Here is a 26,864-nt window from a genome sequence, read left to right as displayed (position 1 = left end):
ATCCACCCTTAGAACTAACATTCACCTTCACAACTAAAACATAGTTCCTGAAACCAAATTCCTCTTCATTCCTGGCAGAACACAGAGCCTGTTCCTGGGAGACTCTCCCAAACGGGACTCTGCCAGAAGGATGGTTCTAGACTCACACGACTCATAACCCAAAAGGAAAGGCTACTTTACTTGGATAACTGCTGGCATTGTGACCCTCTTATATACCTTTTGGCAATAGTATATGATGTGAAAAAAAGAAAAATCTCTGCTCAGAAACCTAAAGCTCAGTTAGACAGATAGGCAATTACGTATAAGACACCGTTGGCAGAGCAAGCAGCTGAAACTCAGGCACGACTTCCTGGGACTTGCAGATGTGTACGGAAATGCAAAAACCAATTTTGTGAGGGCCACTCGTCGGAAAGATCCACAAAAGGAAGCAAGATGTCGAGAAGCTATAACGATTAAAGAGACGCCTACGGACAGACATGATCAGTACAGGAGCAAATGTTTTCTCTACCTCAATAAAAACTACAAAAATAAAACTGTGGAAGTGGGGGTACGATTCTGGGAATACCGTGAAAGCCACTGAATTATACAATTTCAATGGGTGAATGTATGGCATGTGAATTCTATCTCAACAAGGCTATTTTTTTGTTTAATGTCTGCAGGGAGACCACACTGTTATATGCCATGAAAGGGGAGGGAAAAGCACGTTGATGGGTTCTGAGGTGTCCTTTGCAGATAGAGATGGGGCCACGGACCTAGGACAAGTAATGTAACCGTTTAGGGTCTCAGATTTCTTATGTGCAATGCAGAGGCAATCACAATACTACTGATGGTTTCAAAGAGTGTTGTAAGAACTGCATGGAATTACATAGATCAAGTGCTTACGGTAGTCCTTAGCAGTACTACTTCATTAAATATTGTTTCTGTGTTTAAAAAAAATGCCTATTCCCAAATGAAATAAAAACAAAAATAAGCAAATGGGAACTTATCAAGCTTACAAGCTTCTGTAGAGCAAAGGAAACCATAAACAAAAGGAAAAAAAAAACCTACAGACATGAAAATATCTGTAAATGATGCAACTGAGAAGGGCTTAATTTTCAAAATATACAAACAGATTGCACAACTCAACATCAAAAAAAACAACCCAGTTGAAAAGTGGACAGAAAATCTGAACAGACATTTCTCCAAAGAAGACGTATAGATGGCGAGAGGTACATGAAAAGACGCTCATCATTGCTGATCACTAGAAAACACAAATCAAAACTATACAGAGGTACCACCGCAATCAGTCAAGAGGGCCATCATTTAAAAGTCTACAAATAAGAAATACTGGAGAGGGTGTGAAGAAAAGGGAATCCTCTTAACTGTTGATGGGGATGTAAATTGGTATAGCCATTATGGAAAACAGTATAGGGATTCCACAAAATACTAAAACTAAAAAACAGAGTTGCCATATGATCAAGCAATCCTATTGTTGGATATACCGAGACAGAACTTCAACTGGAAAAGATACATACACCACTACGGTCCTTGACTGAGAGATGAAAGGGTAAAGAAGATATAAAACACAATGGAATATTACTCAGCCATAAAAAGAATGAAATAATGACATTTGCAGATTTGCAGCATCCTAGATGGATCTAGAGAATATCATACTAAGCAAAGTAAGTCAAAAAGAGAAAGACAAATATGATATCATCATGTAATATCACTTACATGCAGAATCTAAAATATGACACAAATGAATATAGTTATGATACAGAAATAGCCTCAGAGACACAGAACAGACGTGTTGTTGCCGAGGGGAAGTGGGGCTGGGGGAGAGAAGGATTAGGTGTTTGTGATTAGCAGATGCAAATTAGTATATATAGGAAGAATAAATAACAAGGTCCTACTATAGAGCACAACAAACAATAGTCCACATCCTGTGATAAACCATAAGGGAAAAGAATATGAAAAAGAATATATATGTATAGCCTAGTCATTATGCAGTATAGTAGAAACTATAAGTCAACGATACTTCAAGAAAATTTTTTATAAAAATTTATTCCAAATTTCAAATACACATCCACAAGGTCAAACCATAAATAGGCATACACATAGTTTTCTTTTTCCAAATAGTTTTCTTTTTCCAAATAGGTATCTACCTATCCATCCATCCATCCATCCGTCCATCTGTATCTCTACAGTTCCTAAGGTTCTAACAATTCAACACAAGCAATAAAGACACAAACACCTAAAAAATAGTTAAGAATAAGAGACAAAAAATCACATTTGAAAAATAAAAACAAAGCAAAATTAATATAGTGTCTAAAGGTATTGCAGACTAGCATGAAAACATTTCTGCGATGATACAGTGAGAGGTATGGTAACAGGCATGATAGAGCTGATTATCTAAAAAGGGTGGGGGCTGAAAAAATGGTCGCTGCCCCTGCTATTGATTCAAGAAAACCTCCAGCAGAGAAAAGCAGGCTCGGTTCCCCTACGGGCATTAGGAAGCACAGGACTCAGAGAAGAACCCGGTGGGACTCTGTAGCGTGTAACAGCAGGAACTACCTTATCCTAAGACTTTGCCCCTTGTTTGGCCCCAGGCCCTGTGCTTCAGGCTTTTGGAACATGACCAATTATCTTAACAACTCTGCAAGGCATATATTCTTATTATTTTTCCAATGATTTTTCAATTGGAAAAATATCCCAGCAGCGCTGGGATACTACCCCATTTGTCCCTTCAATTCCAAAAATGGGACTCTTCCTCCTACACTCCATATTTGTTAGAGTTCTTTAGAGCTATCATTAAACATTCATAAAGACTTTTTTTTTCTCAGACGCTGATTTTTCCCTACTTCAGGAAATCAAATGAAGTCTTGTAAAAGTCAAGGATAGTTTATGTTTCTGAGGCTGTAATATAAGATTACAAACCAGTATTTTCTGGTAAAGTCTGGATTTGCTTCACAATTTTTCCTAATAACAAAAGCCATGTTGCAAACATGATAATGTCACTGTAGCCTCATTCAGAATATTACTCACTCTTTCTGCAGCTTTGCAGCTTCAGCACTTGGGAAAGTTTGAATTTCCCAGTAGTGTGACCAGAATACTATTTTTGTATCTTCAGCGTCCACTTACTTTCAACTTAGTGAGTCTTGCTCAACTGAGGGCTTGCTAAAAAAAGTGAGCTAGATTTTATTATTAAAAGATTTTTAAGAAATAAAGGTGATATATAAGGAAAATGTGAAGTAAGCCAGAAAGATAAAGAACATTACAGCATACTAACACATATATATGGAATTTAGAAAGATGGTAACGATAACCCTATATGCAAAACAGAAAAAGAGACACAGATGTACAGAACAGACTTTTGAACTCTGTGGGAGAAGGTGAGGGTGGGATGTTTCGAAAGAACAGCATGTATATTATCTGTGGTGAAACAGACCACCAGCCCAGGTGGGAGGCATGAGTCAAGTGCTCGGGCCTGGTGGGCTGGGAAGACCCAGAGGAATCAGGTGGAGAGGGAGGTGGGATGGGGGACCGGGATGGGGAATACGTGTAACTCTATGGCTGATTCATATCAACGTATGACAAAACCCACTGAAAAATAAAAAATAAAAAATTAAAAAAAAAAAAAGAAAGCAAACATAACATATATTATTTCTTCTGCAATTCAATACTTTGATGAATATTCAAGTTTTCTTCCATTTTAAAGAGCAGTATCAACTTAATCCCTCAAAGCACATACCTGTGAAAAGCATAATATTAATATTTTCATTTGTATTGATAGAATGGATTATCATATTATTTGATAAACAGTAGGTACAAATTTACTTCATGACAGATTACAAGTTCATGCAAAATTCAATAATAATAATGCTAAAAATATAAGGTCATCAAAAAAATCTGGATTCAAGAAATGGGGGCAGGGAGCTCAAACTAGATTTTCATCTTCTCCTAGATATAACATGATTAGGTTAGGCAGGAAAGGAGGGAGTCAACTTGCCTTATGCGTAAAAAATTTCAAAGTAATCAAAAAGCATAAATAAAAACATGAAAAGAGAAATTTACTAATTCATATTACGTTCCCATCAAACTGCTATAGAAAGTTCTATTTCAGGAAAAGAAAAATACCAATGGGCCCCGGGGCGGTCAGATGGGAGAAAAGGAAACCCTCCCCTTAAAAAGCTGCAAGCTTTTTATATCAGAGGGGCCAGAGCTGTTCCACCTTCTTTGCCCCAACGGCCCCCTTCTTTCACGGCCACTCTTCCTTCAGGTGTGGCCTGAAACCGCACTTCTATTTCCTTCCATCCTACTGAACTCCTCAGGCTTGTATGTCTTACTATTCATCATCTCTCCAAGGTTTCCAGTGATTCCGCTCGTGCCAAACTGGAGGACTAATCTCCCATTGATCCTAAATCCTCCCAAGTGAAACCTTTTTTCTTCTTTGGCTTCAGAAACTTTAACCGTGCTTTTAGTTAGCAGCTCCTAACGACCCTTCTCATTCCACAGGGCACAAGGTCTTAAACACAGATGTTTTGGAGGCAGACGGACCTGAGTTTGAACCGCATTAGATGCCATGTTCTAGCTCTGAAGGTTGCAACAGATGACTGATTTTCTCTTAGGCCCATTCTTTCCATTTGTAAAATAGCGATGATCAAAGTGCCCACCTCATCTGGTTGTTACAAGGAATGAATAAAGCAAAATATGTAAATCTCTTTTTGCACAGTTCAGTGCCTTGAAGGCAAGTCCCTGTGACATGAGTTATGTGTATTCTAGAATCAGGTTCTCTCTTCAACCTGTACCAAAGAACTACCTTATAGTGTTAACATTTGTCTACATAGCTAACATTTGAGTCACTAGCTTAAATGTGCTACAGGAACTCCAAACCCCGAATGCCCCAAACTGCATGTATCCCTCTCCATCTATTAAAACTTTCAGTCTTTTCTATTTAAGTCAAATGACTTAATAGAAAAGGCTCTCTACCTTTTTGGTGATAGAGCAAATCCCATTAATTCATGACTTATGAGGCAGTGTACCTAACGGTTAAAGGCTGCATGCATGCTGTCTTGTCCAACTCTTTGTGACCCCATGGATTATAGCCCATCAGGCTCCTCTGTTCATAGAAGTTTCCAGGCAAGAATACTGGAGTGGGTAGCCAGTTTCTTCTCCAGGAGATCTTTCCAATCCAGGGATCGAACCCATATCTCTTGCGTCTCCTGCATTGGCAGGCGAATTATTTTACCACTGAGCCACCTGGGAAGCCTAGGGTTAAAGGCTGTTAGCGTTCCATTTCCAGTTCTTTCATGTATCACTACATGACCTAGAACAAGTAACTTAAAACTCTTCTTGCCTCAGTTTTCTCAGTTGTAAAATAGGAAGTGTGTTAGTATCAACCTCATTTAATGCTTAGTAGGTGCTATATTAATGTTTATTGATACATTAAAGAAGATAAAATTTACAATGTGACTTTTGTACTGATTTAAATACAAAACTGAAACAGTAATACTTTCATAGAGCAAACAAATTTTTCTTATTGTTTTTGGGGGGTTGTTTTGCCAGCAACAGCAGCATAGAGGATTAGTTTCCTGACCAGGGATTAAACTCATGCTCCCTGCTTTGGGAGTGCGGAGTCTTAACCCCTGGACCACCAGGGAAGTCCAAAACAGAGTGTTGGTGTGAGTTCATATTCCTTCCTTTGAATTCTCATTGCCACTACCACTGTCTAAGCTCATGATGCATCATAACCAGATGATGGCAAAAACTGCCCACCCTGCCTCTCAAAACTGATGTCCTGAAGTCTATTTTCTCCTGCCTTAATCCATTTTCAATCTAATCTCTAATTGCCAGATTAATCATTTAATATTGTGCCCTTTTGGACTATTCCATCAGTGTCTCCCATCAGTTCTCAGATAATATACAACCACCTTACCTATGGCAGGCTTTTCTAGCAGGCCTTTCCTAAGTGAGATTCCCAGGGTCGCTATAGCCTTTGGGTCTTTACTCCTGGTCTTCTCCCTGTCTAGAATGTGCCACATCCTATTTCTTCAAATCTCATCCATCTTTTAAACAAGCAAGTCTGATTCTACTTGCTCCATGGAGACTTTTCAAGCTGAGGCCCCCACCCACAGCTAACACACAGCTTGGTTCTTACCATAAGGTTCATTTTCAAACTGTTATTTACACGCTTCATGTGTGTATATCTTGCCTGGTATTTCCCGCTGCACAATCTCAACACTGTCATAGGGTAGATGAGGTGGAAGTGGGTGAGTTCACAGATGACTGATGATTCTGATGGGGATGTTCAAATTTTTGTTTTAATTTCACCACTGGATGGCTGAATGGGTATTCATAATAATGAATGTGGTGATAGTTTGGCCACATTAATGAGCGTACCTAAACTAGAAGTGAACAGTTTAATAAGTTGAACTCAAATGTATATTCACGGCTGTGTGTAGAATGCTCTTTATTCATGTTCACCAAGTCAAAGTCGACATAAAAGAAAGATACAGTTAAATATTTGAAAAATTTTTGTACAAAAATAAAAGCCCTACATACTCAATACTATTGAAGTAGGGGTGCTTACAAGCTCTTCAGAGGAAAGAAATGGGGGATGGGGCTGGTTACACTTTCCTTCTAGTGTTTCATGTCCAAAAGCAACACTGAGAAGTTCTGCAAACGTGAAAAGGTATGAAAAAGACCAGAATAAAAGCCTGGTCTGCACCCTCCATCCTACATGAGTTCCTCTGACTGAGGATCTTAGTAACCCTCCAGGGGACTCTTCCCAACCTAGAGATGGAACCAGGTCTCCCACATTGCAGGAGATTCTTTACCAGCTGAGCCACAAGGGAAGCCCAAGAATACTGGAGTGGGTAGCTTATCCCTTCTCCAGCGGATCTTCCCGACCCAGGAATCAAACTGGGGTCTCCCACACTGCAGGTGGCTTCTTCACCAACTGAGCTACCAGGGAATCCTCTTAGTAACTGAAGGGGAAAAAAAAGAAAACGAGAAGGAGAAGTTTTCTCCTCAGGAAGGAAACACAAATGTTTGTAAATGGTTTCAGGGCAATGACACTTTAAATGATAGTAAAAGTTTAATTAGTGGAATTTCTTCAACAAATAATTTTATAGTAAAGAAAACAGGTTAATACTATGGGTTAAGGAATAATAACAACAGTAACAGCAACACAGCAGTAGCAGCAGCAACAACCAGAAATGAAATAATGAAAGTGTTAGTCGGACACAGAAGTCATGCCTGACTCTTTCTGACCTCATGGACTGCAGCCCGCCAGGCCCCTCTGTCCACGCGACTCTCCAGGCAAGAATACTGGAGTGGGTTGCCATTCCCTCCTCCAGGGGATCTTCCTGACTGAGGGCTATAACCTGGGTCTCCAGCATTGCAGGCAGATTCTTCACTGATAGAGCTAGCCTAATCTCTCAATAAGCAGAAATCAGAAACCTACCCACACTTAATGATTTAGTATTTGAATTTTAACAAGATGTCTACATCAAACTTCAAGAAATACTTTCCTAATCTATTTACATCTGCACTAACATAAGATCATAAATGTTGTACTGAATAGTAATATTTGTAATTCTCAAGTTCCCAACCTCAATGCAAGGTTCAATTTTTATTCTTGTAGTTAAATTTTTAAATTTCTTTTTCTTAAATAACAAAAGCAAAAATAACAAAGGATACACTGCTTAACAAGCTATTGACCAAAACTTCCAACTAATGAAAAATCTGAGTAATGAACATTTAACAACTGCCATCTGACCCTGCTTCAATCCACAAAAATAAGCCTATCAGGTATACGTTTCCAGACCCTACACACACAATGACTGTCTTGAGCTGACAGTCTCCACACAGCAACTCGAGCTGCTAGGAGAGAAACCAGACCCTGGAGCAGCCACAAGGAACCAGTATTGAAGAGGTCACAGCTGGCTTCTGGCTTCCGTCACATACAGCCAATGATCCTGAGACTCAGAGATGCAGATACTCACAGCTAAAATAAAATAAACTGCAGTTTAAAGCAGAATCTACTGTTAGGAAGATCTGAGCATGATCCCACCCAGGAAACAAAATGACATGGCAACAGGATCTCTCAAAACATTACAGAATGAATGAAAAACTGTACACATCACTGGCAGTCCCGTTTTTGCTAAATTCCAGAGGACAGTCCTCTGAATTTTAAGGTGACTGCCTGGTCCCTTCTTAAGGAGAAGGCCTATGCAAGCTAAAAGTCCTAGACATCAAGTGGCTACCAATAATTCAGATCAAATTTTCAGATATTTGGCATCATCTGAATTCAGAGAGTATTTTTATACACATTTTTTTTTCTAGACTCATTTGCTTTTCAGCTTCAGAAAAATGTGCTTCAGGTGTGTGTGTGTGTGTGTGTGTGTGTGTGTGTTCAGTCGCATCTGATTGTGACTCCCTGGACTGTGTGTGTGTGCGTGCGTGTGTGTGTGTGTGTGTGTGTGTGTGTGTGTGTGTTCAGTCGCATCTGATTGTGACTCCCTGGACTGCAGCCTGACAGGTTCCTCTGTCCATGGAAAATTCCAGGCAAGACTATTGGACTGCGTTGCCATTTCCTACTCCAGAGGATCTTCCTGATCCAGGGATCGAACCCACATCTTTTGCACTGGCAGGCGGATTCTTGACCACCACACCACTTGGGAAACCCCCACGCTTAGGCCGTGCAAACAAACAAAACCAAAAAACCAGGGGAAAGAAAAAACTCAAACATTTTGCCCTGGTTAAGTTTATTAATCACAGAAAATGCAGTTCTATCTTATCGTCATGTTTTCTATGAGGAAACTTCTGCTCTTTTTTTGGACTTGGAGAACTGCTTTTCCTGACAGAACCCCCAGAACTGAGAACCCTGAACTGCAAACTTGTCCTTTGTCCTCGTTGTTTACCAGCCTTATCAGGGCACACATGGGTTGGCAATGTGATTCTAAGATAAAAATTTCAAAGATATAATTAGATGTTTTTCCGAGAAATAGCACCCAATGCCATGAAAATTTGTTTGCTCTCTTCTCCTTCAAGCTTGAAGATAAACGTCTCACAATTTGTCATTCTTTCAGATGAATGAGGAACATTACCTTGGCACTGAAGGAAAAACACCTAACTTTAAAAGTAAACACTAATGAAAACACAGATTGGATCTCAAAACTTCTGTGACACTTCAATCAACACAGTTTTCTGTAACAACACACTTCTTAAAGCTTATAACAATGTAAATATAACGAAAATAATGTTATGCCCCTGAATTTAACTATAAATGATCAGTGATAGTCCAAGCTGAAAAGTAAGTAAAGAAGAAAGTATTGGTCGCTCATTCATGTCCGACTCTTTGTGACCCCATGGACTGTAGCCCGTCAGGCTTCTCTGTCCATGGGATTCTCAGGCGAGAATCCTGGAGTGGGCCGCCAAGACCTTCTCCAGGGGATCTTCCTGACCCGGGGACTGAACCCGAGTCTCCTGCACTGCAGGCAGATTCTTCACCATCTGAGCCACCAGGGCAGTCAGAGAAGTCCCGGTTAGTGATGCATAAGCTTTCTCACACTGCCTTTCAGGTTCATTAGTTCAAATCTGAACAAAGGGGATAAAAGGAGAGAGGTGGAAAATCACAGATGCCTATTTTCTAAGCTGCAGTAGAATATTTAGCCCAGTGAAAGAAGTGCTGAGAAAAAATCTCAAGTTTTCTACTGAACTCCATCTTTCAGTTCAGTTAGGCATGCTCAGTCATGTCTGACTCCTTGTGACCCCACAGACACATTGCAGCCCACCAGGCTCCTCTGTCCATGGAATTTTCTAGTCAAGAATACCGGACTGGGTTGCCATTTCCTACTCCAAGGAGATCTTCCAGACCCAGGGATCAAGCCCACGTCTCCTGAATCTCCTCCGCTGGCAGGCAGAGTCAAACTCCATCTTTGCTAGAGACCAAAACCCAGTTTAGGGGGGAAAAAAAATCATCTACTGCCACCTGCTGGTAATTTAGAGTCAGTAGTTCTCAAAGATGCTTGAATGGCATAAATTCCAGATTAAAGCAGAATCTTTCGCCTTGTAAAGCAAGAATATTAGATACAATATATATTTCTAGAAGCAGAGACAGACTACCACATTCTCCCCATGCTGACTGCCTCCCTCACTGACACACTGTCCTGCAAGGAAGTCAGAGGCCACTACATTTCCATTCTGCCCTTTCCCACAAAAGTCATTCAACTTAGGCTAGAAATAAAGTCTTTAAAACCAGTCTTGGCAGACGTGCCTGCAAAAGATTCACAACTCAAACTCTTGAGGTCAGCTAGAGAAATTTTATTCTTTTAGTCTAAGGACCACAGGTCAAACTGTATTTTTTAAGACTTCTCTATAAGAATATGAACCTTGAGTTGATAGAGGATTCAAATGAGAGATCTAGGAAAGGATCTGAACCCCCCTCCCACCCCCCACCCCTGCAATAGGCAAGATTTTATAACTACAGATATAAACGTGATTTTAAAATCCATAAAAGAAAAGGCAGGTCCAAGTTCCTACAGTCAGTTCCATTTCTATTTTTGGAGAATCTAAGAAATTTTCAAAGGCTTAGCTAAAAGGTTTTATGGGAGAAAATTATTCTCTTTATTTTAGGGAGTATATTTAAAAATCAATGTAGATGGGTAAAACATTTTGAGGAAAGAGAACGTTCTATCAAAAACTATCAGCAATCCTCCTACCAAAAATAAACTACGGACATTATGTTTTAGTTATCCCATGTCACAAGTCATACACTGCAGGGTTTTCATGCCACACTGTTTTATCTCTTCTAAAAATATATTGAAAAACATGGATTTGACTAACCACTTTCTCCAAAATTAATGTTAAGTGCAATGTGAATCAGAAGGCAACATCCCAAGATATAAATCCTGAGTCTTCTTTTTCACATCCCTAGACATGAGCAAATTTGTCTGCTAGGACACTGAAGAGTTGTCTGTAATTCTATGGTTCTATAATTAAGACTTGTACAAAATTTGCTGCCAAAAAATCACCAGAGTGGGTGGTGAATACAGCCAAGTAAACGCTAATTATGGAAGGCGGGTTTTCTAAGATCTTAAATACAAGAAGCAAAGGCAAGATCAGACAGTTAAGATAGTTACCAAGGCAATATAAATAGCCTTGTCAAACTCAGTGTAAACCCCCCTTGGTAACAGCTGTTACCTCTCATAGTTCATAGGTACTTTAAAAGCACAATCTGGTACCTTCTACTTAGAATTCAGCAGTTAATTGTTCCCTAAAAAAGAGAGTTAAGAAATTTACTCATGTCATTTTCATTCCTGGGAGCAAAAAAGGCAAGAGAAGGCCAGTGTTCCAAATAATTTTCCATTTTACGTTTCAGCCCCTCCTCTAATAATATTTTTAAAAGTTCTGCCTGGAATTCAATAGAATGCCATTAGCATCTTAAAATGCATGCAAATTCTAAGCATACAGCACAATAAATTTACATAAATCGAATCATGCATACACCAGCAAGGAATCAGGAAACAGTATTTTCCGCGCTGTCGAAGTGTACCCACCATCCAAAAAAGAGGAAATTTTATAAAATAGTGTTACCAAGTTCTCTCAATAATAACACCATATAGTGTATCCTTACTAGAACTGTAATTACAGCCTTCAAGTAGAAGTGATCATGCTTTTTCCTGTTTACTTATACTTATGTCTATGCCCATCTCACTGCTAATCAAGAAGCTGTGGGAACTTTTCATTTGAGCTCAGCCCAAATATCACCTCCTCTAGGAAGACTTTCTTAACCTTCACAGAAAAATTAAGTCCTCACGTATCTTCACACATAGTCTGTGTTTACACTTACCACACTGCATTAGAGTTATCTGTATACACATCTACTCTTTTAGACTTTGAGTACCTTATGGACAGAAAAGGCATTTAATTTCATCTTGATCTGCCTTCTGGGCTTTAAAAACTACATGGTTTAAAACACATGCTAATGAATGACTCAGTGTTTTTCACATTATTTCTTCTGCCATAGACAGCTTGTCAAAAAAAAAAAGGTCTACCAAATTGTATTCTATAATACTAAATGAAGCAAAATATATTATCCAGATGTTTTAAAGTACGTATCATCTTAATGCCCTCCACATAAAGGATCTATAACACAGCGTGTTTTATTCAGATTAAACTGAAATGTGCTAATTTTAATATATTATATTAAATATATTATATATGTATTTACAATATATTTACACGTATAAATTGCCAACTGATGCTTCTTAATAGGCAGCAGCTATTTTCTTTGTTAGCGGTGATATCAAGGTAATTATCTGCAGAAGAGATAAAGGAGCTCAACAATGTTACACTGCTTAGACCTGAGGCTCTCATTTGCTCTTACGGGTCTCCTTCCTCATTCTTCTCCACTACAAAACTAAGCGAGCCTATTTCAACTAGGGCGAGATTAAATTTTACTTATACACTCAGCTCAAGGATCACAGAAGAAATGAATATGGCATGAAAGCGGGAAATCCCACGCTCTCCTACCTGTGTACCCAAGCTGGCTGCCAGCATGTGAATCAGAAGTTTGGCCGCAAACATGGAATACCTGGCACAGAAGATATGGGAAAGAACGGCCAGGCAGAGACCTGTAGGAACAAAAAAGGCCGTGTGCGGTTTTACAATCCGTGAACAAACAGGAGCACGGTGAAATCTTCAGAAAAGGTAAGCGCAGTATCTTTGGGCTTACAATACAAGGTCACATAGCACAATATCTCTGGGGACATACACGCTTCAATTTCAACCCATGCCACTTGACCAGACATATAAAATCCTCATACTTCTCAATTAAGCCCAAAGGGTAACTTTACATTTCAAATATCTACTTGTTTACTTCCCGACTAAAAAGAAGGCACAAATTAAGCCGATTAATAATTTCATTAAACTTTTAGTTTTCTGTTTCCATCAGACAAGTGTTAACCGCTTAAGAAAAGAATCAAATTCCATTCTAAATTCTCTAAGAATGGGTGTTCTGGCTAAAGGGATCTATTTGTGAAGGTGAATAGGATTTTTCAGGCATAAAATTGGGATTGATGCTACCAAAACTCAGGTTTGGTAATTACCCCTTTTATCTAACTAAGAATAGTTAGGCAATTACAAAAGTGGTGATTATGAATTTTAAAAGCAACCTTACACTCTTGGGTGCCAAAACCAGGAACAAAATGTGTTCTTTCCCACCAAGGTGGTTTTTAACCCAAATATCTACGCTTCTAAGTGGTGTGAAAAACATTATTCCTATTTTCTTTGAATCTACTTGAACTCAGCTACCTGAATCTCAGGATGAACCCATAAAATTTTTTATCTTGCAATTTGCATACATTTATTTTAATATTAGTTTAAGATTTTGTATGTGGGCCATTTTTAAAGTCTCTATTGAATTTGTTACAATATTGCTTATGTTTTGGATTTTTGGCCACAAGATATGGGAGCTTAGCTCCCCAACTAGGGATTGAACCGACACGCCCCCTGCATTGGACAGAGAAGTCTAACCCACTGGACTGCCAGGGAAGTTCCTACTATTAGGTTTTAAATGCAGAATGTACACATATTTTAAAAGATTTCCTTACTTTTAAAAATTTAAATGTGCTGCAAAAAGCGACATATTTGCTTTATCACTTAAGCCTTTTACTCTACTCTCGTCCTCAGTAAGGTTATTTTGTCTAGGAAGTAATGACACGTAACAACTGGCTTGTGTATGTTGCTTTGCCCTGTATTTTGCATGCATTATCTCATTCATCAATGGCCCCCTGGCAAACAGGAGAAGCTGCATTTATTTTGTTTCCTCATTATCTTTTCTGAAGCAATGGAACTTACACCACATGTTGGCATAAGTGGACTGGGCAGCTGCAAAATGCCCACGTGGGGTCTGTGACTACTCGTCAGCACAGAAATGCCTCTCAGAAGTCCTTTCGGGAAAAGCTCTCGGTGTATTTAGGTTTGCAAAAGGCAGACAAAGTTTCACACAGGAAGTGAGGCTCTGCATTAGTCAGGGCTTTCAGCCTAGAAATTGGGCCAAGAGATCCGGAGTAATCCATCTTTTTGGAAGACTGCCATGAGGCCTTCTGGGACAGGTGTGCAAGTCCTGAGGTTGCCTCCCAAATCCACCCACAAAGGTACACAAGTATACCCAGAAACTGCATCTTTGCTTAGGCAGCTTATCAACGATTGAAACTGTTGTTCCAAACTCACTAATGTACACTTTGCATTTCTATGATGATCAGAGCCACCTTCAACTCAAAGTTCAAGTTGAGTGTGAGAGAGAGAGAGAGAGTGTGTGTGTGCGCGTATAATACATTGACTTAAAAGCAGGGTCTTGCAAGTTTCATTTCACTGTAGGCCAAGTGATGACAAATACATGCTCTTCTGTGAGCTTATTGTGGTGGATGGTAACAATGTGAGGCAAGGGGATTTGTGTTGGGCAAAGGAAAAATACTCCTGAATCAACTGTTTTTTCTAGTTCCCAAAAAGAGCTTATTCACAGCCTTTCCCCCTAACTTGGTAATTCTCCATTATACTCCCATTTCGTGATATAAATTTATTACACTTAAACTTGACCAGATCAAGAATATTTAATTAAGTCTACTAAGCTTTAATTAAAAATGCTAGCATGACACCTGGTGACAGTCCAGGATTCAAAGCCAGCGGCAGGAAAATGGGCTGGATTCTAACAGCCTGTAACTATGATGTATGATATTATCCAAGTGCTTGTTTTATTTAGGAAAAAAGGATGCAGGGGAAAAAGCCTCAAGCAGCCTACCTCAGCTGACCTTGTGAGAGTTACTGAACACCTTAGATGTAAAGAAATAAATACTTTGGTTACCGAGTTCCTGAAGACTAATTATTTATCTTTTTTCTCATGATATTGAAGAGCTATATTTAGCATACAAAATTTAAATTTACAAGGCAGATTTTTTTAAACTAAAAATTCTTTTTTGGTTTAAATTCCCTTAATATGTAAATCACATAGTACAAAAGTTAAATTCTAAAAGGAATTCTAAAAAATAAGGTATAACAAATCCAGGTATTACCTAAAGGTAAACTCTAAATAGTTTCTTAGAGATTGATTCCTTAGCAACTAGGCAGAAAAACAAACATGTAATTTATTAAATAATCTTCATTTACTTTTTTTTCCTAGCACTATGTAGGTTACAGACTTCACTGGAAAAAAAGTTAATCAGTTTACTAACACAAATGACTTTTTTCAAATGACTTTTCTATATGATTAGACATGAAGAGGGAAGATAAATTACCCTTAACAAAATAATATTGATAATCTTTGATTTAGATAAGAAAAACTCTAAAGAGCAGCTAGATTCTTTTTTAAGTACCAAAGAGGACCAAAGATCTTGTTATCTATCTATACAATATTTGAATGTTTGTATGTGCATAAGTATATGTAATGTTTATATATGAACATACATATCTAGTAAACAACTCTTGTTTGGTATCCCTTAAGAATGAGATATACTTTCAAAATAACTAAAGTTTATCCTCCAGAAGGCAAATATTACATTTTTCCCATAAAAATTCCTTAAAAATATTTATAAATTTTATATTGTTTTATTATGTATCTCTGTCTCCTCTAAGCGTGAGTGCTAAGTCACTTCAGTTGTGTCTGATTCTTTGTGACCCTATAGACTGTAGCCCTCCAGGCTCCTCTATCGCTGGGATTCTCCAGGCAAGAATGCCAGAGTGGGCTGCCGTGCCCACCTCCAGGGGATCTTTCTGACTCAGGGATCAAACCCACGTCTCCTGCACCGGCAAGTGGGTTCTTTATCATTAGCGACACCTCTATGGATAAACATTAAAAAAAAAAAAAACGACCGCTAGATTATTAAATCAGATACTCACCTGCTACCTTAGGTTTTTTTCTATTCCTCCACCTAATGCTGGCTGTAACTATCACCCTTTTAACATTTCTGTTGCTCATCTCTGCTAATTCCCAAATTCCTTCAACCCTCCCTTCAACACAATGCCCCTGGATTACAGTTACTGATAAGCTAAGGACAGAAAAACAAAACTGTCAATCCAGAAGAGTTTACCAGGTTGAACAAAAGTCCATAAGCCACATTTGACAGTACACAAGTTCTGTGTATCAGAGGGAAGAACTGACTCCAGAGGGATGAGGTTACCAGGAGACCAGCCTTCGGGTAACATGTGACGTTCAGTACAATAGCCACTAGCCACACAGGGCCACGTAGATTTTAATTAATTAGAATTAAATAGAATTAAACATTCAGGTCCCAACTGTTCTAGCCACGTTTCAAGGGCTCCATCACCAGATGTGGTCAGGCGCCACATTTCCATCATCGAAGAAACACTGGCTGGGGCCACTGTGTCAAACTATAAAGGAACTGTTTATAAAAGGCCATACAACACAGTTCTGGTCAGAGATGTGAGGGGAAACACTCTGCGTGGTTTTCGGCTCTTAAAACAGGACCCACATAAGTGCTTTTCTCTTGGCAAGCCCAGACATCGTTGTGGGACGTTCAGAGCTGCCGCAGCCGGCTCAAGACCATGCAGAGGCGAGGTGGAGAAAAGAAAAGAAAACCTTTGAGGAGAGCGAAACAGAAACACGAGAACAGGCTTGGCCGCTAATGATGCCACTGAGGTGCTGAACTAATCAATCCTGGAACTAAATCTGCTTCTTTAGTATATCTGACTTGTCTTTGGTTATGTGCCAGCCAGGGTCATCCTAAACGATCCAGCTACGCGTACCTAGCTAGATACATCCTACATTTTTATGCCATGTCAGAGTTAGACGAAGCTCTCTGACTTCTCTATCACCTGCAGTTACCCCTTCAAACTACTTTTTTTTAAAGCTCTTACACATCTTTCTCTATTCTACTTATGAATAACTCCCAATTTGATAAAATGAAACTTTTGATATACTCTCCCCATAATGATAATGGCTGTCTTAGGACAATGATTCCTGTGAATATGAACTTAACATTTTGGGGCAAACGTGACACAGAAATTCAGAAAATATCTCATCTTTAAAAATAATTTCAAAAGAATGGGTGGAAAAAAAAAAGAATGGGTGGCATCTAATAAAGTTTTTTTCTAGAAAAATTATCAAAATATTAGCTTATAAAATATAAAAGGCACAACGAGAATATTCTTACAGCTTAAAGAAAGCGTTAGTAGCTCATTTGTGTCTGACTCTACAATCCCATGGACTGTAGCCCACCAGGCTCCTCCGTCCGTGGGATTCTCCAGACAAGAATGCTGGAGTGGGTTGCCATTTCCTCTCTCCAGGGCATCTTCCCTACCCAGGGATCGAACCCAGTTCTCCCACACTGCAGGCAGATACTTTACTGTCTGAGCCACCTGGGAAGCCCTTACAGTTTAATAAACCTGAATAAAAGAAAGAGCATGCTTCAAAGAACTCTGGATTGTGCTGATTTCCTTATCCCTAAACCTAAGTATTTAGTAATTTACAGACAATTATTTCCTGTTACCTACTTTAAACAATGACATTGTGTTGGCATTTATATACTTAGTAATCTATAGAGTAAATAAAACTATTAGTTATTTAAAAGGGATAGCTTTAGTTTGACTAATGTGTTAAAGGATTTCTCCACCACAGAGAACAAAAAGAAAGAAAAAAAAAATGAAACAAATGTGAGCTCTGCAGTCTAATCTCAGTTTAAAAGCACTTCTAAATAGAAGACTCTCCTACAAGTACATCAAACATGACCGAGTTTACATACTGATGTTAATGATGAAGTGGATTTTGGAAGGCAGGGATCTCATTAAGCTCATGAGGCCATACAAACTGTATCCAGAATAAAATCAGGATGATTTTAATCCAATGTCTACCTTTGACAGGCCAACATCAACAGTTAGGGAAAGCAGAGCAGGTTTCTTTTGATATTATTCTCCAAATATTAAGAAGCATGCTTAGGTTTCTTAATAACTATAAGGTTATGGTATTATCACCTAAAGTTGTTATGAGCTGTATTTCTTCCCCCTTTGATGTGAGTCCCATAATGTTACACTTATGTGCACAGTCATTTACTTCTCTCTATAACTTTTAGTTTCAACGGATAACTTCAGTTTAATTTCTTGCAATTTGATAAACTGGTTTACAGTTTTAAAAGTCACAGGTATATATCCTAATCTGTCACCTTTCCATATTGAGGATTACTCAGCTTCTTGGTTTACAAACTCATTACACATACTTGGATCATTTCAACTGTTCTGCTCTAGTAGAGCAACCAGAACTGTAAACCAGAATTAGAACAGATACACTGTGATCTATCTTAATTTTTTTATTAAACAATGGTTTAATTCCTATTTGACTGCATGTTGCCACATTTCAAGAAAAGAGTTAGAATGCTCCCAAATTCAAAGGGATATTTGGTGTGGCCTAACTTAAATGAGAGCATGTGTATGTAAAATATGGAAAATCTCTCTCCTTGTTTCTGGGGGGCCTCTGAGAAATGTAATATCAGCCACCCCAGAAGCTGAAACTGAGCACAAAGACAGAACTGCCTCATGAACCACCGAACGTGCAATCCATGTTACATTACGTCATGAGGAGAAGGGGAAAAACTGATAATCTCAAATATAACTCCAAGTCAAAAATAATAAGGTAGATACTAATATCTGGGTGTTGGTTTTCAAATACATGAGTAAATTTTTTTAAGAGTGAGTTGCAAACATATATATTTATTAACAGTTCTCTCAAAAAATATCTTAAAGTCCTGCTAGTCTTCTAAAAAATCAAGATAACATTCTCTCTTTAGTTTGTAAAATTCTTTGCTTTGATGTTGAGTATTTAGAACAACCAAGGGATTTTTTGTGGGTCATGTTAGCACTTAGAATTATGTCTCTATGTTTGAGATGACATCTAGATTTTATTTCGGCATTGTACCTTTTGGTTCTATTTCATCAGTCTATGAAATTTCTCTAAATAGATTGCATCAAAATAAAATAGGGTGTTGCCATCTGATTTTGAAACCTAGAAGAATCTATTAAGCAAGAACCATCATTCTTATGGAAGATGTTATTAAGAATAAGAAATTATTAACATCTGCTATTGAATCTAAGGTTTAGAATTAAGATACATTAAGGAAAATGTATAACTTTTAAAGTGAAACTACAGAGGAAATATTTGAACAACTAGGACAAAGAATATTAAATTACAGTGGAAAGATTTTAACAACCAGGACAAAGAAGGATAATTAATTACATGTTTCTACCTCCACAAAATTTTCCGAATCAATAAAGATTATTAGGGGACAGTCTACACACTAAACATGTAATGATAACCACATTTACATATCAAACATCATTAAGGCAGATGGTCTGAGCTAGTATATCTACCACCCTGTTAACACAATTTAAAATCAGGTATTTGGGGCGGGGAGATGGAGGTATTTGCCCTAAGTCTCGAAACGAGCCAGTGGCAGGACAAGGATGTGAATACAGGCAGAGTTACCCTATACCCAGTTCTCTGTGTAGCTTATTGTTCATAAAAGCAGCTGTAGGGCTGTAAAAGCTGACTCGGGGCACACAATCCATAAGGGTCGGGATAGAAATACAGTGTAAGGAATTCTCAGACTCCCAACCATAAAGTAAAAACAGCAAATGAGAATAATTCTATAGTTGTTCAAAGTTTACTTATAGGTAAATCGTTTGACACACATTAACCCTACTCAAGTTCCTATTCTTGCCAGAAATGGGACCTAGATGTAGAAGGTGAAGGAAAATTTATCTTTTAACATAGTAGTTGAATATACTTAAAGCTTCTAGATAGAAAAATGCAAATCAATCCATGGGGTAGGTTTATTTTTTAATGAAAATACAAAATGCTTTATTTATATTATCTCATGCAATCCCGCTATCTACTGCAGAATCTGCCTTCTAAATCAACACTATCAACTTTAACTCTTTTTTACTATCTAACTTCTATCTCACATTGTACTGGATATACACTGCTGATGAGTTGGAACTATATATTGCTCTTGCCTTATCCCCAGTACAAAGTTGGTCCTCCATAAATGACGGTTGCATGAATTAATGAATAGGACCATGAGAGGGAACTTTCCTGGCCTAGTGGTTAAGACTATGTGCTTCCACTGCAGGGGGCATGGGTTCAATCCCTGGTCAGGGAACTAAGATCCCACACAATACACAATGCAGCCAAAAAAAGAAAATTAAAAACAAAAACAAAAAAGACCACGAGAAAGTTTATTTTCTTGTAATGTTGATGAATTACAGTACATCTGCATCTATATAAAAGGACCCTGGGAAAACTTTTATCTTCATCAATATTTTAAATTATTGACTCAAAAATATGGTAACTCACCTGAAATACATATAAATCCAGAAGAGAAAAAAGCTTCATTGTATGAAGACAAGTTGTCAGTCTGGGCGTAGACCGCGTACACAGACATGTATGAACAGGCACATTCCACGTAGTCTGAACTGTCCTCAACCACTTTGCAAAACTGACTGTCGGACAACCAGCTAGAGCAAAAAATACAACCGTCACTACTCTTTCATCAGTACTTAAGGTGTGGAGACGGCTTTTGAAGAAAAAATAATTTATTGAACCCAAGTGTTCTTTACTCAAGATGGAAGCAGACCACATGTTCAAGCAGAAACACTGGAGGGAACATCATGTCCAAGACATGAAACAGCAGATCCCACAGACACCTTCAACAGCAGCCTAAATATTAACCAAACCTGCAAAAGCATCGTCAATATTGAAGAAGCTGACCCTCTCAAACCCGCAGTGCTAGCCCCCACCTCATCTAAAGCAAACAAACTCAAGGTATTCAACAGGAAGTACTCTTTCCTAGCATTCAAGAGTACCAAAAGGTCAACACAGCCAAAAATGTGCAGTGTTCACCATTCCCCATTTTTCACAACTCCTGTATTTTTTTTTAAATAAATTAAAGATTTTAATAGCTTCCTTCTTTTATATTATGAACATTATCTCTTTTTTTTTCCTATTCAGTTCTTTTTATTTTATTTTTTTTAGCTTTATAATATACTTTATTTTTTTTTTCAGTGATTTTTGTCATACATTGATATGAATCAGCCATAGAGTTACACGTATTCACAACTCCTGTATTTTGAACCACATAAATTACTTGCTTGTCTAAGTGCTTCCATCCACACCTATTTGGATTTTGAGCCAGTTACATTACATACATGTCTTCTAGGGTTTTTTCGGGTGTCTCCTTCTATAAGGTTTGACCTTCAGCACCGAAAGTTTGTCACAATTATAGCAAATACAGTGTCACATGCCACACCTTCTGAGCATCCCTTAGTGACTACTCTGCTCAAGAGCAGTCACTTCTAGTTTCTCGTTCCTCTTGATCCCCTTATTTCTCTAAGGCCATGAAACTTCTTAACCCGAACTGCAGATTCAAGCTTGAAACATTCACTATTAATTATACATTGAGGATTGTAGAGTATCTATGTATTAGGTTTAAAGTCCGTCCTTAGACATTAGGAATTTCAAAGGAAAACTATTTTCCCACACAGAGACTAGCCAGAATTTTGGTGTTTGAAGAGGACAGCTGGTTACCCAACTAGGCTGTGGAATCTTTTCAGAATTTTAGTTTGTGTGGCTGAAAGTAACAGAATCTAGTGACTGATTTGAACTCAAAACTCTCTAGGCCAGCCATGCCTGATCCTACAACACTGGCTGAGCTCCCAGGGAGAGAACTGCTCAGAAACATGAGGTCTGGGGCCAAGGAGAGTCAAAGGAAGAGTCACTGTCTTCTTCCCCTTCTTGTGCCTGCTTTAATCCCCAAATGTGATCCAAGTCATACATGGATTAGAATTATGAATCTGTACTGATCCCTCCACACATAGAGCATCAGATCCAGAACTACAAGTCCAGAGGGAAGGAGTCAAAAGAAATTCCTTCACTGTTCTATAAATTAACCTGTAACCACAGGAAGGTTATCTGAACTGAGCAGAACTCACGCTAAGTTCCATGGAAGTCGTTAATAATAAAGGAGCTAAGTAATGAGTTATACACATGTTTAAATTGTTTGGCTGCATTTGCCACCTGCACAAGGCTAGACCACTTCCTACACTGCTTTGCCTCATTTAGTGTAGTGGTGATTCTCCAGTCTAAAAATTTCACTCTAGACCATCTACGTTCAGTACAAAAAACTGGGCTTAATGGTACCAGAATGAAGAAGGGACAAATTCTGATTTTAAAGAATTATTAAAAAGTACCTCGCAGCTGCCGGATTCCAAAGGAGACACAGTGGAGTCTGAGGAACAATTCTAGGCTCGGCAGCATAAATCCTGTAGAGAATCTCATTGTTGTTGGTCAGGGGTTGTGAACTCTGACCTTTCACACTCAAAGATAATACCTGTAATACCAGAAAGAACCGAAAATGTAACATCTTCAAATTAAATGTCAAGACTCCCAGTCTGAAATTTGCTTTATTTTTCTCGTCACTTTTGGCACTATTAATCGTTAGCTTCCTTATGAATACAGGGTATCTGGTGGATTTTCCACTGCAGACCTACCTCACTCCAGGTACTGACCAGTCTCCAAGTGACAATATTCATTTTCAATGTCAGTCTTCATCAGGAGTGGGATATAGCTTTAGTGAAAGCTATGTGTTTTTTCCACTTTCTCATTTCATTCAATAAAACATGAAGGAAATATCTGCAACTATTTTTAAGCCCAAACATTCTACAAAGAGTTCATAAAGATGGGACATGTTTCATTATTAGCTTACCATATGTAGCACTTACCTTAAGTCTGATCAAGTGCATGTATCCTAAGGAGCATGTTTGCAAAGGAAAAAGCAGATTCCAACTACATAATTCTTTAAATGATAGATTACCTTATTTTTCAGGGCATGGAAATTGTTTCCAGTCATAAACCACTGCTGGCTGCTATACTCTGTAAACTGGACTAATTCACATGTGCTTCTCCCGGCCATTATTTCTGCATCCAGAACATCCAATAATCTCTCTGGAACTCGAATATAATCACCTTCTTTTCCTTCAAACTTGTGCCCATTGATCTGCTGAGGGTACCAGTGAAGAGCCAGTATGGACAAATACGGGCAGCTGTCAAGGATGGTTTTGCCTCTATGAGAGAAAAGCAAAGGTTCTGCTAAAATGGCATGTATTTGCATATGTATACCCATTCACATTTGTTAAAAATCCATTACATTGTTAAAAATCTATTACACTGGACCTCTGTTCCTTATGTACAACCATGATACTACCTACCCAGAAGCAGTAAAGAGAATATGCTTTCAGTTCTTTCATGGTGAATTGTTAGGATTTTTTGCACAGAACTTTCTGTATCCTCTTGCCTGATCCCCCTTCTGATCTGAAACATGGGTTTCTGAAAGTTTTTTCACAGTTATCAGAATCTGTGCTATAAAAATGTCTATTTCTGTGTTAGTCACATCAGCATGGGAGGAATAGGGTGAGAAAGGATGCACCATTCAACTGAAACTCTTCTTTATAAACAAGAGTATCACAAACCTTATATATCTACTGCCAAGTTCTCATCAAGTTCACTTCACCCTTTTCTAAGCCATCAGAGCATTTCTAATTTAACCATGTCCCTGATAAAAGAAATGGCCCTGAATAGAATCTTTATACATTTAATAATTCTGTTCACAACAACCCCAAGGCACTAGATCCTGTGCTCAGTGAAACTGCTTTTTAAACTTCAGTGTGTGTTGAAATCACCTTGAAGCTTGTTTTAAAAATACAGATTTCTAGGGACTTCCCTGGTGGTCCAGTGGTTAAGACTCTGAGCTCCCAAAGCAGGGCTCATGGGTTCAATCCCTAGTCAGGAAGCTAAGATCCTATAGCCAAAAAAAAAAACAACATATTTTTCTACATTACATCCAATTTTTACTAAATCAAAATCCTTGCCTAGGGGAGACTAGAGATTCTTTAAGTCTGTATTTTGTAACCAGTCCTTAAAAAAATCTGATATATGTTTTCCTGTGGACACATCATGTCTACAAATAATGAGAAGACACAAAGATAAATCACACTTGAAACCTGTCTGAAAAAATACGGAGAACAGTAGGATAAAGGTAAGTTAGATGGGCCATAAGTGATGTTGAGTATATATAATTGTATTATGGATACAAATACCTCATCAAGGTCCCTAACCTAGGAAATCGAGTTGAGAATTTTAAGTAGAAGATTTGAAAAACAAAAGGAAAAGATAAGGGCTAACTTTTCCCTCTAGCTATATACTCTTTTTAAAAAAATCTTTACCATATTTGAATTAATGCTTTTGAACATTTATCTTTAGTCCAGCCATTCATTCAGGCTCTAGACCTCTGCATCCAAAATGCCTATTAAAACATCTCAATCCATATAGGCCACCCACAACAGCTTACAAAAACTCATCTCTTCATCTCTCCATCCACATCTTCACTGGTGACTTGGAGCTAAAAGCTGCCACTGTTGACCTCTCCACCATGACCAGGTACAAACTGACTGAGACCAGTGAACCACTGGTGGTGGAAATGTAAGTTGGTGCAACCACTACGGAAAATATTAAGGAGGTTCCTCGAAAAGCTAAAAACACAGTTGCCATATGATCCAGCAATCCTACTCCTGGCAATATGTCTAGAAAAAACTATAATTCAAAAAGATGCATGAACCCTTATGTTCATAACAGCATTATTCACAATAGTCAAGACATGGAAACAATCTAAATGACCATCAACAAATGAATGGATAAAGAAGATGTAGTACATACATAGCATGGAGTACTACACAGCCATAAAAAAGGAATGAAATTATGTCACTTGCAGCAACACAGATGGACTCAGAGTTTATCAAACTAAGTGAAGTAAATCAGAAATAGAAAGACAAATACTATATGATATCACTTATAATATCACTTATGTGGAATTGAAATGACACAAATGAACCTATCCACTAAACAGACTCAAAGACCTGTGGTTGCCAAAGGTCAAGGGAGGGATGGATGGGGGTTTGGGGTTAGCAGATGCAAACTATTCTCATACAGAATGCATAAAAAACAAGGTCCTACTGTACAGCACAGGGGCTATATTCAACATCCTGTAATAAACCATAAGAGAAAGGAACATGAAAAGAATATATGCAGAGGGAGGTGGGAGGGGGGATCGGGATGGGGAATACGTGTAACTATAAAAAGAAAAAAAAAAAATAAATAAAACATTTCTCAGTGAAAAAAAAAAAAAAAAAAAAAAAAAAGAAAAGAATATATGCATGTGTATAACTGGATCACTGTGCTGCAGAGCAGAAACACAACACTGTAAATCAACCATACAGCAATTAAAACAATTTTTTTAAGTGACTTTCTGACACATGCTAGAGCATGGATAAAACTTGAAGAAACATTATGCTAAGCAAAGTACAGCGAACACAAAGGACAAATATTACATGATTCCACTTATGAGATGGCTAGAATAGGTGAATTGAATAGAGATTAAGAAGTAGAATAGAGGTTACCAGGACAGAGGGAAGGAGGAATGGAGAGTTATTAATGGGTAGAGATTTTTAATTTGAGAGGATGACAGTTCTGGATATGCATCCTAGGGATGGTGACCCGATAATCATGAATATGCTAAGTGTCACTGAATTGTACACCTAAAAATAGTTTGAAAGTGAAAGTGTTAGCCGCTCAGTCATGTCCAATTCTTTGTAACCCTATGGTTTGTAGCCCACCAGGTTCCTCTGTCCATGGGATTCTCCAGACAAGAAAATTGGAGGGGTTGTCATTCCTTCTCCAGGGGATCTCTCCCACCCAGGAATCGAACCCAGGTATGCCTGCATTGTAGACAGATTTTTACCATCTGAGCTACCAGGAAGTACAGAAAAATAGTTTAAATGGTAAAATCTGTCTTCTGTATATGTTACCACAATTTAAAAAATGGCTTGAAATAATCTAAAAGTTGGAATCATCTTTTTTTTTTCCATTCAGAATGTATCTTCTACTCATTATATAAAAAAAGAGTAAATGACAAGTTGCTTTATTTTTAAAGACCCTTCAAAACAAGAAGAATATATTACTGACAGTATAAATTAATTTTTTCTGGATGTAGTTTCTATGTTTTCTTCAAATAATTAACTTAATTTGCCCACCAGGTACAATTCATTAATTGTATAAGCCTTAGTTACATCATCAAAATGTCAATTTGCATTCTTATTACTTTCTACCCTGTAAAGGAATACATGTAAGGTATGGTATCATATTAAAAGATACTTACTTTTCACCAGGAGAGCCACAGGTAACATCAGTCAGTAAAGAAAAGGCAAAACTCTCCGTCACTTCAGTAAAGTGACTGAATCCCCTAGTGTCCTTGCGTTTTGGGTTAACGAGAGCACAAAGGATCTCATAGAAAAGATTTCGACTTTCAATGCTTAATGCTTGTTTTCTTCCTTCAACAGTTATCTGGAAAAAAATCCCAAGTATGAAACTGTATCTTAAAAAATCAGCTGCTTAAATGATACGTAAGGTATAATGTGTTCTTTATAACCAGTTACTAACATTAACAAAAATAAACATGAAACCTATGAAGAATTTGAGTGGTGTCAAAATTATATTTGACATTTAAATGTCAAATACATTTGAACTTTAAAAAGCATATTCATTTTATAAAGAGAAGGCATAGTCACAAGAAAATTTTCTATATAATATCTAGATAAAGCTCCAAAGGGTTGCAGGGGTCACTTAATTCTAACTGCAATAATAAATATCATGAGTCAAAACTGCACTCACTTTTACATCTATCCCAATTCATACGGCCTATGAAAGACATATATAGCATAAAGCAGATTCTGGTTCAAAGAACTGAGAATCTGGGAGATAATAAAAC

The 26,864-nt window shown here is 38.0% G+C and overlaps 1 protein-coding gene across 1 annotated transcript in view; it reads right to left on the bottom strand.

The window, feature by feature from the left end:
- The window catches only part of ADGRV1 (adhesion G protein-coupled receptor V1), a 560,737-nt gene that overhangs the window by 281,680 nt on the left and 252,193 nt on the right, over nt 1–26,864 (bottom strand). The window contains exons 79-83 of the mRNA XM_065942069.1: nt 26,256–26,440; nt 22,860–23,109; nt 22,237–22,376; nt 20,345–20,505; nt 12,517–12,617 (exon numbers count right to left, since the gene is read on the bottom strand). Coding sequence (XP_065798141.1) covers nt 12,517–12,617; nt 20,345–20,505; nt 22,237–22,376; nt 22,860–23,109; nt 26,256–26,440 — 837 coding nt within the window. The remainder of the gene's footprint in view (nt 1–12,516; nt 12,618–20,344; nt 20,506–22,236; nt 22,377–22,859; nt 23,110–26,255; nt 26,441–26,864) is intronic.

This window comes from Muntiacus reevesi, chromosome 1 (assembly GCF_963930625.1).
Source record: "Muntiacus reevesi chromosome 1, mMunRee1.1, whole genome shotgun sequence".
In the NCBI taxonomy this organism is placed as follows: Eukaryota; Metazoa; Chordata; class Mammalia; order Artiodactyla; family Cervidae; genus Muntiacus; species Muntiacus reevesi.
The sequence above is the reverse complement of the archived record's forward strand: the minus strand, read 5'-3'. Positions and strand labels throughout refer to the sequence as shown.